General features: G+C 41.6%; 1 protein-coding gene across 4 annotated transcripts in view; it reads left to right on the top strand.

Annotated features, from left to right (window-relative positions):
- The window catches only part of KIAA2012 (KIAA2012 ortholog), a 206,418-nt gene that overhangs the window by 28,323 nt on the left and 159,889 nt on the right, over positions 1-18,206 (top strand). For all 4 annotated transcript variants that reach the window (XM_044273881.1, XM_044273883.1, XM_044273880.1 and 1 more), the window contains exon 3: positions 17,342-17,504. In XM_044273881.1, coding sequence (XP_044129816.1) covers positions 17,342-17,504 — 163 coding nt within the window. The remainder of the gene's footprint in view (positions 1-17,341; positions 17,505-18,206) is intronic.

The following is an 18,206-nucleotide window of genomic DNA, read 5'->3' as shown; positions in this document are numbered from 1 at the left end:
CTGGCCCTGTCTTCGTTTTAAATCTCGCGCCGGTCTTCAGTTGGCGCAGGCGCACTCAGAGGATGACGCTCGCTCGGCCGCTCCATCCTCAGTGCGCCTGCGCCGGGTGTACATGTGACGTCATCGGCACAGGCGCGCTGAGGATGGAGCGGCTGAGCGAGCGTCCTCCTCTGAGTGCGCCTGCGCCAACTGAAGACCGGCGCGAGATTTAAAATGAACTTTTTTAGTTCTTGGACTTGGACATGCAATCCCTAATTGCTTATATAATATGCAATCCTTTGATCGCTCATATAATATACAGAAATACTAGCGTGTAAAAATGACATAATACCTATTCAACACTGCCAAAAGTAGGAACAAGTAGTTGTCCATACATAGCAGACCTAGGGGAAATGTTTAGGTCCCTGGCCGGCATAGCATCCCCTTGGCACCACGCAATCACATTGCAGGGGTATTAATGGGTTGAGGGAAGAAGTCCCCTCCTCTCTCTAACCACTTATATGTCACAGTCAGCATTAACAGGGGCATCTAAGGGGTTAAACAAGTGATAGTGTGGGAACTACTGAACCAGAGTCATAAAGGCCTGTTCACATGGTGGAATTTGCCAGCGGAATTTTGAAAGGGACACCACGTCAAAATTTCAGTGGTGTCTGGAGGCAATTCTGCAGTTCACGAGCTGGAGGTTTAAAGCCATGGTGCTGTATCCAGACGAACGCCACTGCTTTAGGCGCAGGTGTCAATGGAGCTAAGCTGCGAGCAGGTCCACGGCATTCAAATCAAACAACTGCAGCAGTTTCTACTGAAGAGTATGCAGTGGATTTTGACAGCATCAAAACCACATGAATGTACCCTATCCTCAGGATAGGTCATCAATATCAGCTATTTGAAAAGAAGGCCGCACCCGTACGAGCGCTGCCTTCTTTTCATTGTTTACCTGCTTGTCGTCACAACTGCAGCACTGAGCAGTGTAATTACATCTCAGCTGTCCAATTTGCTTTTAAGGGACGGATGCTACCTATTCAAGTGAATGCTACAGAGCCGTCCCATTGAAGTGAATTGGTAAGATGTAATTTCACATACCCACTACTATGATGCTGACGACGAGCAGGTAAACAGTGAAGAGAAAGCAGCGCCCAAACTAACACTGCTTTCTCTTCAAACAGCTGATCTGTCCCCCCCCCCCCAATCTGATATTAATGACCTCTGCTGAGGATAGGTCATAAATACAACATAAAAAAACAGACCTCCCCTTTAGGCCCCCTGCACACGAACGTGTGCTTCCCGTTGCCGTATTGCGGATCCGCAAAACACAGGTGCCGTTCCGTGGGCATTCCGCATCACGGATGCGGACCCATTCACTTGAATGGGTCTGCAAATCCAGAGATGCGGAATGGTGCGGAACGGAAACACGGAACGGAACCCTACGGAAGCACTACGGAGTTTCGTCCCGTACTTCCGTTCCGCAAAAAGCTAGGACATGTTATTATATAAATTGTATAAATTATACATGAATCGTGATTGCTGTATGTACAGATCATTGTAGCAGTTCATAATGATAAAGGTTGCATGCTCATTATTTTTTTTTTTTATTATGTCTTTTTATTAACATTTGGTTAAATTAACAGAACAAAGAAACCCCCTTCACATACAAATCCATACCCTCCACTCCGCTTTCAAAAGATGGTAACATTGTCACCACATATAGCAGTGGTTTGTACATCCGTACCTCCCAGCCCACAATACAATAAAGCAGCAACATATATTGCATACAATAGTGTCCATGGGCGAAGGGTTCAGCTCGCGTCCAGTGGCAGTGCTAATTATTCGATACCTGGTTATACTGTAGCATAAAACATATGGGTGTTGATGACCCAAGCTTTGTTTGTCTGGTATTTAATAGGATAACAGATGTTTGGGGGTAAGACTGGGATTTGTGATGTTTTTACACCCACAAGTAATATTCCATATAATCCATAAATCTCAAGCAGCTGTGTTTTTTAATTCAATCTATTTTTATTAGTTTTTAACGTTTTAACAAAATTAAGAGATAAAGGCACATGAACGATCTAGACAGGGAGAAACAGAAGGAGCACAATTGTGAGAGCCCTTGTGATGTGTAAGAGGTCGTTCAAGGCTTCAAAATGCAATGCAGGAACAAAACAGATGTCCACCAAAAGAACCTTGGGGACCTCTAAAGTGGGAATGCGAAAGTGCGCCTGAAACAAAAAACAAGAGAAAAGACACAGAATAACACATACAGGTGATACTGTCGAGGGATGGATATGTAAAAAGTTGGTTATTGTGAAAAGATATTGGGATAGATTTATTAAAACTAGTGTAAATGAAAATTAGCTTAGTTGCCCAAAGCAACAAATCAGATTCCACCTTTCATTTTTCACTAGTTGCTTTGGATAATAAAAGGTGGAGTCTGATTGGTTTCTATGGACAACTAAGCCAGTTCTACTTTACACCAGTTTGATAAGTCTCCCCCATTGTACTTGAGAGGAGGAGAGTGTGGCCTCAATATTTATTATAAGCCATCCTTGGGCCCCAGACTGCATGATTTCTGGCCAATTATCAGGAATATGAACACTCGTTGATCGGCATCTTTCAGCAGCACATCTCCCTTCTATAGAAGAAAGTGTGAGAGGAACAACAGCAATAGCCATCATTCCTCCCTCACTCAAAGTTTCCCATAGTCTGTGTAATCAAACCACTGCAAACAAGCGCCGATTTGCAAACCACTGCAAACAAGCGCTGATTATCTACCATCGGCGCTCACACTGCTTAAAGATAGGGCAGTATACTTTAGACAAGCAGATAATTGTTCAGGTGATTGATGACACGAGTAACTTACCAACACAACACCAATAATAATGGCAAGTGCAACGTGCGCTCGCCCCTAGGGCCCTCTATATCACGTCCCAGGTGTAATAGAAATGCTGAGTGGTGTAGTGCGGCCTAAATGTCTCTTTATGCATGTCACGGTGCTCCTATCTGGATACCGCTGGACCCCAGGCTTTGTAATAATTGAGGAATTTGAAAGAATAACGCACAAACTGGCAGGCAAACTCAACTCTGCTTTATCTCTTTCTCTCCGATGTACTGACAGGCTAGCTTAGTAACTTTGATTCCTTCTTTATGCTATACTCCACTCTTTAGTCTGACTTCGTTTCAGCTAAGGAATAGGTTAGTGACCTGTCAGCTCCAAAATGTCTAAACCAGAATAAACTAGAACTACCACCCCTCTTTCTGGTAGCAAGCAGGACTGGCCCACTTATGCCCAAAGGGTGTAGAATGGAATGGTGAGTTCCATTCTGTCTAAGATAGCTCTGCCAGAAACGCTGTCACCTGCTGGTGAACCAGGCATATTACATGTATAACAGTTGCATAACAATAATATAGATGCACATTGTGGTGAACCTGGAACAGAATACATACAGTCAGGTCCATGAATATTGGGACATCAACACAATTCTAACAGTTTTGGCTCTATACACCACCACAATGGATTTGAAATAAAACAAACAAGATGTGCTTTAACTGCAGACTGTCAGCTTTAATTTGAGGGTATTTACATCCAAATCAGGTGAATGGTAAAGGAATTACAACAGTTTGCATATGTGCCTCCCACTTGTTAAGGGACCAAAAGTAATGGGACAATTGGCTTCTCAGCTGTTCCATGGCCAGGTGTGTGTTATTCCCTCATTATCCCAATTACAATGAGCAGATAAAGGGTCCAGAGCTCATTTCAAGTGTGCTATTTGCATTTGGAATCTGTTGCTGTCAACTCTCAAAATGAGATCCAAAGAGCTGTCACTATCAGTGAAGCAAGCCATCATTAGGCTGAAAAAACAAAACAAACCTATCAGAGAGATAGCAAAAACATTAGGCGTGGCAAACAACTGTTTCGAACATTCTTAAAAAGAAGGAACGCATCGGTGAGCTCAGCAACACCAAGAGACCCGGAAGACCACGGAAAACAACTGTGGTGGATGACCAAAGAATTCTTTCCCTGGTGAAAAAAACACCCTTCACAACAGTTGGCCAGATCAAGAACACTCTCCAGGAGGTAGGTGTATGTGTGTAAAAGTCAACAATCAAGAGAAGACTTCACCACAAGATGTAAACCATTGGTGAGCCTCAAAAACAGGAAGGCCAGATTAGAGTTTGCCAAACGACATCTAAAAAAGCCTTCACAGTTCTGGAACAACATCCTATGGACCAAGATAAACTTGTACCAGAGTGATGGGAAGAGAAGAGTATGGAGAAGGAAAGAAACTGCTCATGATCCTAAGCATACCACCTCATCAGTGAAGCATGCTGGTGGTAGTGTCATGGCGTGGGCATGTGTGGCTGCCAATGGAACTGGTTCTCTTGTATTTATTGATGATGTGACTGCTGACAAAAGCAGCAGAATGAATTCTGAAGTGTTTCGGGCAATATTATCTGCTCATATTCAGCCAAATGCTTCAGAACTCATTGAACGGCGCTTCATAGTGCAGATGGACAATGACCCAAAGCATACTGCAAAAGCAACCAAAAAGTTTTTTAAGGGAAAGAAGTGGAATGTTAGGCAATGGCCAAGTCAGTCACCTGACCTGAATCCGATTGAGCATGCATTTCACTTACTGAAGACAAAACTGAAGGGAAAATGCCCTAAGAACAAGCAGGAACTGAAGACAGTTGCAGTAGAGGCCTGGCAGAGCATCACCAGGGATGAAACCCAGCATCTGGTGATGTCTATGCGTTCCAGACTTCAGGCTATAATTGACTGCAAAGGATTTGCGACTAAGTATTAAAAAGTGAAAGTTTGATTTATGATTATTATTCTGTCCCATTAGTTTTGGTCCCTAAACAAGTGGGAGACACATATGCAAACTGTTGTAATTCCTACACCGTTCACCTGATTTGGATCTAAATACCCTCAAATTAAAGCTGACAGTCTGCACTTAAAGAACATCTTGTTCGTTTCATTTCAAATCCATTGTGGTGGTGTATAGAGGCAAAAATGTTAGCATTGTGTCGATGTCCCAATATTTATGGACCTGACTGTAGATTACATTTATGTTAGACTATTCAAGATAGTAGCAGGGTGCAGGAGGGTTAACACCACTCTGGGGTGTTACACAAGCATTTACAAGCAGGGAGTATCGTGTACATATTTCTAGATATTCGATCATATACTCGCCTAAATGATGATCGCTGACGGTGTTAAGACAGGTCTAGTGCTGAAAGGTCACACAATACACTTTTACATAACCATAATTTATTAACGACAAACAATAATTTACTTGTTCACATGAACGATTTCAGAAACGTGGAACAGGTGTTTTTAGTAAAATTGTTCAGTTGCTACATACAGTACTATCACATGGTTATTGTTTACCATGAATCTCTAGCGTTCGATTTGTAACCGATTATCTACTTTTCCTCCCCAATGAGCCTCTAGCCTCTCAGCTATATAGTTCTTCAAGGTAGAAAAGCTGGTCCACCTTCACTCTCCAATCATCAATAGTAGGAGGTTCTTTCTCTAATGAATAGCTTGGCTGCTTGTATGAGCAGTGTTTAGCAGGCCTATAGTCTTCAGAAGGAAGCCAAAGAAGAACAGTCTCAATCAACAGGGGTATTTTCCGGTTACAAATTGGTTTAATATTATTTTTAAAGGACATCTGTCAGCAGATTTGTATATGAAACTGGCTGACCTGTTACATTTGCACTTGGCAGCTGAAGGCATCTGTGTTGGTCCCATGTTCATATGTGCCCGCATTGCTGAGAAAAATGATGTATGTTACAGACCACGTACACTTTTCTTGATTTAGGATATTAATATTTATTGCAAATGCAAGATGAAAAAAAATTGCACATTGTAATGGAACAAAAAATATGATGTAGTGAAGTTTCACTAAATGGTGTAAAATTGGTGTAAATGGTGTAAAATTCACCAGAAACTGAAACCCTCAAGATCCTAAAAATCCTGTACTGCGGTGCAGTAATTAATGGAACTTATAACCGTAGTGTAAAAGGGCAGTGGGAATTTTATTCTAAACATTAATTTTATTCTTCTCCAAAAGGTTACCCGTGTAAGATTTATAGAATAACCTTTTATAAAAATAATTGATATTCACACCCCAACACAGCTGCCAGCCTGGGAGCAAGCTATAAGCCAGATATGTCCCCAAAATCCCATGCTCCCCCTCTAGACTGGTGGGTTAACCTAAGCTCCTCATACCTGCCCCTGGAGGAGGCTGCAGGTCAGAACTAAGCCCCCAATGAGAAAGTCTGGGCTTGTCTTTTCCCAGCCTGCTTGGTTTTCTGCCTAAGGAAGCTCCAGTGATAACTGTTCATATATGGAGCTGATCTGAACAAAGGAAGCTCCAGTGATAACTGTTCATATATGGAGCTGATCTGGCAGGGCACACCTATGAAGTGAAAACCATTTCAGGTGACTACCTCTTGAAGCTCATCAAGAGAATGTCAAGAGTGTGCAAAGCAGTAATCAAAGCAAAAGGTGGCTACTTTGAAGAACCTAGAATATGACATATTTTTTGTTGTTTCACACTTTTTTGTTATGTATATAATTCCACATGTGTCAATTCATAGTTTTGATGCCTTCAGTGTGAATCTACAATTTTTATAGTCATGAAAATAAAGAAAACTCTTTGAATGAGAAGGTGTGTCCAAACTTTTGGTCTGTACTGTATATATCTGGAGCTTCCTTTGTTTATATCAGCTCTATATAGGAACAGTTATCCAGCTCACCCCAAACCATCTCGATTGGGTTCAGGTCCAGTGACTGTGGAGGCTAGGTAATCTGGCGCAGCACCCATCACTCTCCTTCAAAATAAATGATGGTCCAACTAAACGCAAACCGGATGGAATAGCATGCCGCTGCAAGATGCTGTGGTAGCCATGCTGGTTCAACATGCCTTCAATTTTGAATAAATCCCCAACAGTGTCACCAGCAAAGCACCCCCACACCATCACACCTCTTCCTCCATGCTTCACGGTGGGAACCAGGCATGTAGAGTCCATCCGTTCACCTTTTCTGCGTCGCACAAAGACACGGTGGTTGGAACCAAAGATCTCAAATTTGGACTCATCAGATCCAAAGCACAGATTTCCACTGGTCTAATGTCCATTCCTTGTGTTCTTTAGCCCAAACAAGTCTCTTCTGCTTGTTGCCTGTCCTTAGCAGTGGTTTCCTAGCAGATATTCTACCATGAAGGCCTGATTCACACAGTCTCCTCTTAACAGTTGTTCTAGAGATGTGTCTGCTGCTAGAACTCTGTGCGGCATTGACCTGGTCTCTAATCTGAGCTGCTGTTAACCTGCGATTTCTGAGGCTGGTGACTCGGAGGAACTTATCCTCCTCAACAGAGGTGACTCTTGGTCTTCCTTTCCTGGGGCGGTCCGCATGTGAGCCAGTTTCTTTGTAGCGCTTGATGGTTTTTGTGACTTTACTTACTTGGGGACACTTTCAAAGTTTTCCCAATTTTTCGGACTGACTGACCTTCATTTCTTAAAGTAATGATGGCCACTCGTTTTTCTTTACTTGGCTGCTTTTTTCTTGCCATAATACAAATTCTAACAGTCTATTCAGTAGGACTATCAGCTGTGTATCCACCTGACTTCTCCACGACACAACTGATGGTCCCAACCCCATTTATAAGGCAAGAAATCACACTTATTAAACCTGACAAGGCACACCTGTGAAGTGAAAACCATTTCAGGTGACTACCTCTTGAAGCTCATCAAGAGAATGCCAAGAGTGTGCAAAGCAGTAATCAAAGCAAAAGCCGGCTACTTTGAAGAACCTAGAATATGACATATTTTCAGTTGTTTCACACTTTTTTGTTATGTATATAATTCCACATGTGTTAATTCATAGTTTTGATGCCTTCAGTGTGAATCTACAATTTTCATAGTCATGAAAATGAAGAAAACTCTTTGAATGAGAAGGTGTGTCCAAACTTTTGGTCTGTACTGTATATATACAGTGGGATGCGAAAGTTTGGGCAAACTTGTTAATCGTCATGATTTTCCTGTATAAATCGTTGTTTTTTACGATGAAAAATGTCAGTTAAATATATCATATAGGAGACACACACAGTGATATTTGAGAAGTGAAATTAAGTTTATTGGATTTACAGAAAGTGTGCTATAACTGTTTAAACAAAATTAGGCAGGTGCATAAATTTGGGCACCACAAAAAATAAATGAAATCAATATTTAGTAGATCCTCCTTTTGCAGAAATTACAGCCTCTAAATGCTTCCTGTAGGTTCCAATGAGAGTCTGGATTCTGGTTGAAGGTATTTTGGACCATTCCTCTTTACAAAACATCTTTAGTTCATTCATTTGATGGCTTCCGAGCATGGTCAGCTCTCTTTAAGTCACACCACAAATTTTCAATTATATTCAGGTCTGGGGACTGAGATGGCCATTCCAGAACGTTGCACTTGTTCCTCTGCATAAATGCCTTAGTGGATTTTGAGCAGTGTTTAGGGTCGTTGTCTTGTTGAAAGATCCAGCCCCGGCGCAGCCTCAGCTATGTCACTGATTCCTGGACATTGGTCTCCAGAATCTGCTGATACTGAGTGTAATCCATGCGTCCCTCAACTTTGACAAGATTCCCAGTCCCTGCACTGGCCACACAGCCCCACAGCATGATGGAACCACCACCATATTTTACTGTAGGTAGCAGGTGTTTTTCTTGGAATGCTGTGTTCTTTTTCCTCCATGCATAACGCTCCTTGTTATGGCCAAATAACTCCATTTTAGTTTCATCAGTCCACAGCACCTTATTCCAAAATGAAGCTGGCTTGTCCAAATGTGCTTTAGCCCACCTCAAGCGGCACTTTTTGTGCTGTGGGCACAGAAAAGGCTTCCTCTGCATCACTCTCGCATACAGCATCTCCTTGTGTAAAGTGCGCCGAATGGTTGAACGATGCACAGTGACTCCATCTGCAGCAAGATGATGTTGTAGGTCTTTGGTGCTGGTCTGTGGGTTGACTCTGACTGTTCTCACCATTCGTCGCTTCTGTCTATCCGAGATTTTTCTTGGTCTGCCACTTTGAGCCTTAACTTGAACTGAGCCTGTGGTCTTCCATTTCCTCAATATGTTCCTAACTGTGGAAACAGACAGCTGAAATCTCTGAGACAGCTTTCTGTATCCTTCCCCTAAACCATAATGGTGAACAATCTTCGTCTTCAGGTTATTTGAGAGTTGTTTTGAGACCCCCATGTTGCTACTCTTCAGAGAAAATTAAAAGAGGAGGGAAACTTACAATTGACCCCCTTAAATACTCTTTCTCATAATTGGATTCACCTGTGTATGTAGGTCAGGGGTCACTGAACTTACCAAGCCAATTTGAGTTCCAATAATTAGTTCTAAAGGTTTTGGAATCAATAAAATGACAACAGTGCCCAAATTTATGCACCTGCCTAATTTTGTTTAAACAATTATAGCACACTTTCTGTAAATCCAATAAACTTCATTTCACTTCTCAAATATCACTGTGTGTGTCTCCTATATGATATATTTAACTGACTTTTTATATCGTAACAACCAACGATTTATGCAGGAAAATCATGACGATTAACAAGGTTGCCCAAACTTTCGCATCCCACTGTATATATATATTGGGGGTCATATATTTAGACTGGTGTTTTAGCCGGTCTTAATAACTGTATGCGTTAGATTATGAAGAGAGGCCGGCCTCTACATAACTTCAGCGCATCCACCGCTGGTCTAAATGTATGCGAGCTTCCTTGCTGGCTTAAATTTAGACCATTTTCTATGCCTTCCCCGCCCACGCCACGCGCCCCTTTTTTAGACCTGGTGTGAGCGGGGGGGAAGTCTGGGAGAAAACCCTTTGTGCAGTAATCTGCAACAGATATACGCCAGAAAACTGGCATATATCTGATAATAAATGACCCCCTGGTCAAGTTCTGGTTTGGATTTATTCACTTTTGAAAGTTGTATGATTCAGAGAAACATTCACTTCCCATTTTCTGTTGCTATTGAAAGTAACTGTAGCTTTAATAAAAGTGATGCATGTTGGCAGATTGATCTGGTTCTGCATTTTCTGCTCACTGCTCTGCTCAATGAGAAGGAAATATGCCAATCAGAACCTGTTAAAAAGTGTCCTTGAGAAAGCAGCGGATAGCTACAACCTGTTCATACATGCCCCCAGTCTGGGAGCTTCCTCAACTGTTTTCAGTAACTGGCTCCACTGTGAACACAATGACGGCTTTGTGACTTGTGGAAAGCACTGTAGTGAAAGATATTGTCATTTCGCATTACTTGCCATGGAAAGTGAGCATTCACGTAGCATGGACATAATTTACATTTTCCAAGCAAAGATGCAGCAAAAATGTTAGATATGTGAATTTACTAGAACAGGTCTGTGTCCACTGTTGATGGGCTGGTATCCAGGGGCGTAACTACATTTGACTGGGCCCCACAGCAAATTTTTGAACGCCCCCCTTTCCCCCCCCTCAAGCAACTTGTTTGCAACCCCCAACTCACGTGCAAACCCCACTTCTGTGGCTAGTTGAGATTGGACTCTCAGACAAGGCATAGCGGCCGCCCCGTCCGTTTTCTAAAGTGTCACTGTATATAATTTATTGTATAATACTTTTGGGGGTGCTCTGACAATAAAATCTTTTAGTCTTCCTCCTGAGGGCAGCCACTTCCCCTGCTTCCCCTAGAGCTACGCCCCTGCTGGTATCTATAATAAGCGTATATATGCGCAATACAGTTATATATTGTATGCTACTAAATGGAAACAGGAAACTCCAGGAAAACCAAAGTCTACTAGTGCCTATCCTCTTCCTTTAATAAAAAGTGCCCTGTCCTGGCCGCCATCTTTTTGTTCTTGCTAGATAGGACTGGTGGTGTTCTTGTATCAACACTTCTCAATGAGAGTGACAAGATGTCCATAAGAGCATTGGGCTCTAGAGTTATCACCCACCTGCTGGCACTAAGCAGAAGAGTTGAGGAACCCACCGATGAATAAATTTAATAGGAAGCAAAATTCTTGAAATTCCCATTTAGAGAGAAATGTACCATTTTAGGTGACTTATTTTAGGTATTTTTCCAAGTTTTATTATTTGTTCATTTTTTTAAATTTTTTTAGTTGGTTTCCAATAGTTATGTGATATTTTGGCATGTTTTGTATATAAACTCTATTGTTATTAATGACACTGTGGCAGGTTTTTCTTCACGGTGTAAAAATGTTTGTTTAGTTATGATTAGCGATGTCTGAGAACAAGTTTTTGAAGGGAATGCATTGTTCAGTATTGCTGAAATATATTGTTGAGAGCTTACCAGTGAGATCTGTCCTAATACACGTCTCAACAGACTTTACCGAACAATGGTAATTGGAATAGCTTAGCAACAAAGAAATACAAACTCGACTAGCACACACCTAAACTTAGTATTAAACTAACATACAACTAAATCCCTTTCCTACATCCCATCACCTTACAAGACATTCTATATACAACCGAAACTGATGAAGACCTAAGCTCTAACAATCTGTTATTGTGTAATGTAAGGGGATCGCTTTACTTCAGGGGGTCACGCTCACAGACATCTTCACCAGACACCAAATTTAAGGTCCAAACTTGTGATTTATTCAGGACACTTAAGCCAATACAGGTAATGAAGTCGCAGCTTCACCTAAACATGTGTGACATCCACACAAAACAATAAACACTTACCGGCTAGGCTACATAGCACAGTTCACACACTGTCTCAGGTGTGGCTTTACTTCGCAAAATAGTCCACCCAGGGAAGTGATCAGGCGTTACATAGCTTTGTGGTCCCTCAGTCCTCCTGACTGAGACCACGCAGAGCCTCGGTAGGTCTCTGCCTCCAAGTTACTCTCTCTTCCCCCAGACTGACAGCCTGTGACAGGTTTTTATTTCCCCGTTAAAATCCCAGATGAGACCTGAATATCCCTCAGGCTTAGGGGAAAACAGGCCCTGGAATGGGGTGGACTGGGGAGGTCCCGCTTCCAAGCCTACCTTCCCCAGGCCAATAAAATCCAGCCCATGAACTACAAAAAAAATATAGCTTCAGCAACTATGTTTGCTGAAGCCAGTACCATCCTGGATCTTATTTACCAGATGAGGAACCTGGGTGAGATATACACCCCTTCCTGGACTTTCTCACACATTTCACTGTTCACATCACCACAGTATATACAGAAATTGCAGAATATTTTGTAGTCATGTCAGATTTAAAAAGGACCTTTAAAGGTCTTGTCCCATTACAAGAACTTATCCCCTATCCATGGGATAGAGGCAAGAATCTGATCTTAAAGACGGAGGCCCTTGTTCCCCTATTTGAATGGAGCTTCAGACAAGTGTGGACAGCGGGGGCACCAACAGTCGGACACCCACTGATCAGAAAAGTATCCTCTAACCTGTAGATAGGGGCTAAGTTCTTGTAATGGGATAATCCCTTTTTCTGGCAAATCTTGCATTCCCTGTGAACTTTGAATTATGTCATGGAAATGTATGAATAACTGGATGTTATCATCCTCCTTGTCAGAGGCGGATTGGGAACTTTAAGTGGCCCCCATGTTGTCGGAATTGATGGCAGTTGGAGCCAATGCAAACATGCAGTGGTAGGGGGAGCCTAGGGGGAGTAGGCAGGTCTCATGTACAAGTAAGTAAGGAATTCCACAAGTAGAAATCTCTATCATCTGCAAACTTAAAATGTTATAAAATCTCATCCACACACTGCAAGAAGTTTCCTACATCAAGTCTGCAGATAACTTTACAAAGGTGACGATTTTAAATTACATTGCCATGCTGAGGATTTGAGCCATGGATTTCACCCTTTTACAATGCACAGGGCAGCATTTCCAAACTGAAATCCGCATCAAATTCTTGACAATTTCGGCATGATACACGGTAGATTTTCGAAACCTGTCAGTGTGACAACATCAGTGATGATGAGAACAAATAGCTGGAGAATTTTTATAGGTCTGATTGAGGTCAGGTCAGTGTAGTGTGCACTTGCACCTGGATTCGATTCACTCACCTGACTACAGGTCAGATGCGTGAGTCTTGTGTATATATACACAGTCGATTCATATTATTATGACTACCAGCTGATATCCAGAGTAACCCCATGTGCAGCATGGACAGCAGCTAGACGGACTGGCAGTAAATCAGTAAGGCCCTTGTAGGTTGTCACCTGGAGCCATTCTGACTGCAGTACATCCCACAGTTCTGAGGGGTGTTTGGGGGAGGATCCATAGAGCGAACACAACAATCAAGGTGGTCCCACAGATGCACAATTGGGTTCAAGAATTAGGTGCCAGAGTAATACTTGGTCATACTTTTCCACCCAATGTTACATTTTGGAAGGGTGGAAGATCTCATCCACCTCTGGGAAGAAAATAAGCAAGTATTGATGTATGTGATCTGCAAAGATGAATATATACCCAAATCGATTAAGACTGCCTTTCACATTTATGAGTAGGCCCAGACAATGCCATGAAAACATTCCCCAGACCATAATGCTGCCAACTCTGGCAAATTGCCCCTTTTATCCATGACCACAACGAGGGATACGTGTCCAGACAGGTTATATACCCACCAAGCCAGATCACAACACGTGCCTTCCTTCATGAGCTACACGCTGCTAATGTCGAAAGTAGGAAGTGGTCATAATAATGTGACTGTGTATATATGTATTATACAGCACATGCATCCACAGGAAACACAGAAGAGGAGTAGGGGTGTAGAACAAACACAGTAAGGATTGTCATTGGCCAGCATTATTAGCGTCTTCTTCACACTGCGGCTGTCACACACTGAACGTCTTGACACTTGCCAGCATCACAACCCTGTGATCCATCAGGTCCTTATGTACCCAGTCTATTGAAGTATTACTAACAGGAAGAAACTGAGGAAGGCGCCAGTGGACCGCTATGCAGTGGCCCACTGGGAATTTTTTCCTTTAGGGCCTACTGCCGATTTGCCTTTTTTTAAAGAGTCATACTTCTAATGGTCTAGCCCTGTCCAGCAAGTACTCACAGTGTCCAACAGTGAAGGAACACCCTTTTTTGATTAAAGGGTTATTCCCATCTGGATATTTATGGCATATACACAGGAAATGTGTGGGTCTCAACTCTAGGAGAACAGGGCCCTATCTTAACCCGCTGTCAATTATGAGGTGATTGAGTGGCTTTCTCCATTCACTTCTATAGGAGTTCCCAAAATAGCCGAGGGCGCCTGCTTTGTAATGACTATTATTCAATTTATTCATACATTTCCAGGAGCAATAACAGAGGATGTCACAACACAGAGTTCTAAGAAAAGATACTCCAGCAATGTTATTTTATGGGGAATTCAAGAATTTGCACAGTGTACGTGGTGTCGGCAGCTAAGTATTCACACAAAAACAGAACTGTAAAAAACAGTAAAAAAACTATACCAGTGGCTCACCCTCTCAGATAAAAAATATAGGTGCTCTTTCTGCGGCGCACCCTCCGCCATGTATATTCAAAAAGTACCAATAATAATGAAGGTGACAGGCACTAAATATCCTCGGGCTGCATAGATATATCACTCAAATGTATATATGTACACATACATAGTTTAGTCTCCATAAAAACCGATTAAAACAGATAGTAATTCACATTAAATAAAATATTGAACATGATTAATAACATAAAATATCTCGCTAATATATCAATAGATGATAACCTTAGGCCCTAGATAATCCACACATATATGACAACAATTGGTATATACTGTGATTTTTTATAAATAAAAGTACATAATCGGTCCGGACGACTATAATAAAATATATGGTGTGCTATATATTGGATGAATGGATATGCAGGTTTGTCAACGGTAACAAGAAAGTAGCCAACCCCTTCAGCAATCAGTCACGTTTGAGCCCCTAGATTAGATCACCTAATGAAAGATGTATACACGTGGATCCTCAAGATACAATGGCCTCAGGATTCAATATTTGCAGCATGCAATGATCTTTCCTGGGCCACCGTAAGTTTAAACCAGACTCAACATACAATGCCTCAGACTCAGACCCAACCAATCACCATGGGCATTTCTTTACTAAAACACCTGTATCGGTTGTCTAGTATCTCCTCTTTACAGTACAGTGCCGATACTACATCTCCGATACTGCCCTCTGTCTGTACCAGTATGAGCTACTCCTGTAGGTGTCGGGTGAGGGTGGCTCTGTTTTATTTTTCTGGTGCATTGTGTGTTATACAGGACCCTGAAGAAGCTCCCGTCCTCTTCATAGAAAATGATTTACAGCTTCCAGCATCTCCTCCTGACTGATATATGTAAGGACTTGCATTATCTGCCTTAGATATTTGCTTATTCTTCTTAAATCATGGGATGACATTTTGGGGCTTTGGAGTTATGGGCTCAAGTTACAATGGTTTCAACATACAGCGGTCGTCCAGGAGCTAATCTTTATTGTAAGCTGAGGGATCACTGTACTTACCTTTTACACACCGCTATAGTCCTGTGCCCTGGGTCCCATTCCGCTATCTTCCTTTCCCTGGCTTGTTTTGTCCCAGTGGTAACATGTCCCTAAGTAGCGCATTACTGTTTTTTCCTTGTTGCTTTCTGAGAGTCATATCTTTTTTATTTTTCCATTGACATATGCCATATGATGGATGAGTTTTTTATCAGCACCATTTTTGGTACATACAATTTATTAAGTATTATTAACTCTTTCTGCAGGGGTACTGGAAAAAAAAAACATAATCCCACTATTGTTTCTTACATTATACATTTTAAGCCATTCATCAGGTGGTATAAATAACACTAACTTTTTGTCTGCTATTTAGTAATAGCACTATTTTACCAGTTTTGCCGGAAAAAAAACCCACTTCATTACATTGTTGAGTCACTATATTCATATCTTTTCTCTTTTTTCATCAATGGACCCGTGTGGGGGCTTATTATTTTTGAGTTCCTTTGTAGTCTGAGTAAGGAAAATGTATGAAACTCATTAGTGCATCTGATTAGGCTCCTTGTATAGATTTTATTTTACATTTTATATATCTGTATGGCATAAATCTTTGGATTTGGTACTGAAGCTATATTGGTGCCGGACCTTCCTTTCTTGCATGTTCATAAAGCTGTATCTCCATATTGCCTGATCACTTGTGAATTGGTGTGCTGCCCATTGCTTTGTCCTGCTGGATACCTTTTGATTCCTAATTGTTAGCCTCAACATCACTGGGACTGGTAGTGTGAAATGACAACTCCTGAGCCCAAGTAGGGCTTCCAAGATTGCCCTTCCTATGAGAGTTGTTTGAAGCCAATATTTTCATATCAGGAAATCACATTATGAGCAACTGAATTGCTGCCTTTGGAAATTAGGGAGAGAACAGAACATGGTACCCTCCTTTCAACCTATTCAGACTACCTACTCAGAAAGTGTCTTGAACTGCCAAATGCACAGGGAGCATCAGAGGCTGCGCAATGATGTAGCCATCTTAGATGGTAGAAGAGGAGCCTGGGCATCAGTGGATCTAAAGATGAAAAGGAGGTCACTAGGGAAAGTGATCTGTTTGTTCTCCAGTTATTGAGATTTTTTTTTTTTCTAGAATGGCTTTAAATTCCCCTAACTTCCCTGCAGTCTTAATATGCAGAATTATTTTATGGACTGTCATTAGATGCTACGCCACTCTGCAACAGCTACTTTGATAAGTCAATTTACAAAAGTACAGACTACCATGATTGGCACCTGTATTAAAGTTGTCTGCAGGATAGCTGTGGTAAATTCCGATTCACTTCAATATTAACCTTATATTGGGGAATTGTTCATAATTTTTTTTTTTTTTAGGCAATTACAATTCTTTCTCCATAATCCTCCAGGGAAGAATGTTGCAGTTTTGCTTGAGTCTGGGTTGGAGTACTTTGCACTAAATGTATCAAATGTCGTATGGTGTTTGTTAAATTTGGCACATCTGAAAATGGTATTCCAGTTTTTCTACACCACTATTTCAATAGTTGCAAATCATAAATCTGCCTTAAAAGTGGTGTAAGCAGAACCAGTGTTGTAGCTGAGATCAAAATGTTGCAAAATGTTGTGCTCGGTACTGCCTGCAATATCACATATGACATTTTGGCTCCAAAATCCGTGTGCCCAAGGTTTCATACGTCTTCCATAGCGTATTCTGGTTAGTAGTTGTGTGTTTTTTTGTCTGCATCTTATTTATAGATATATTGCAATTAGACATTGCTGGGAACATATAACCAGCATAACTCGGATTAATCCACGATTGCTGTGACTTCCTGACTAGCGCGGTGTTGTCTTTCTTTAGAAGGATCAGACTGAGCCTTATTGGCAGCCATACCTGCATTTTCTGAATAAAGAGGATGTTCACTGTAGAAGACAGATCCGGCCTGGCTATTCACCAAAGAGATATCTTACCCGTCTCTTCCAAACATGGGATCCAAACACAGTTTACAAGCTACAACAAGAAGGTCAGTGAGCACTGGCATCAGTCACTTTCATGTCTTAATACAAATGGATCACCTATATTTTGTTAACTTCTTATTTCTAATCTGTTTTTATTTTCTGACTGTAGATTTTTTTTTTATTGTATTTTCTTTACATGCGCCCTTGCTCCTCCTGCTTCCTCTGCTAGTCCCTCCCTCCACTTGATTGACAGGACCAGGTTCCTGCATAGTCATCTTGCCTGGTCCTGTGAATAAAGAAAGAGAGGGAAGGGCTGGCAGGGGAAGCAGCAGGAGCAGGGTTGCACAGAGTAGTTTGGGCGACTTTGTGTACTTTGTACTGTTTATATGCATATGGACGCAACAGTCGCAAAAAATCCAGACGTCTCAAGTCACGTGCGATTTTTCCTCATGTGTAACTTTGTACCTTGGATCTCTATGCAAGTAATTTGGAGGTAGAAAGGTCAGGCTTCTGCAAGTATGCAGATATGTAAATAATTACAGGTGTGGTCTAATTAGACACTGGGTCTTGCCACAAGAGGGAGTAAAAGTGATTCCCCCACTGTCCTATAAAAAGACTCTCAGAGTGTACTTATGGGTAGTGTACCTATTGGTGAGAGATCATTTACTGCTCAATATGCCTCTACAATGTACTCAACGACATTTTTCCCAGTTGACAGACTTTGAGAGGGAGCGCATCATTGGACTGAGAGAATCAGGATGGTTGTT

The sequence above is a fragment of the Bufo gargarizans genome, unplaced genomic scaffold, assembly GCF_014858855.1.
Source record: "Bufo gargarizans isolate SCDJY-AF-19 unplaced genomic scaffold, ASM1485885v1 original_scaffold_1263_pilon, whole genome shotgun sequence".
NCBI lineage: Eukaryota > Metazoa > Chordata > Amphibia > Anura > Bufonidae > Bufo > Bufo gargarizans.
The sequence above is the reverse complement of the archived record's forward strand: the minus strand, read 5'-3'. Positions and strand labels throughout refer to the sequence as shown.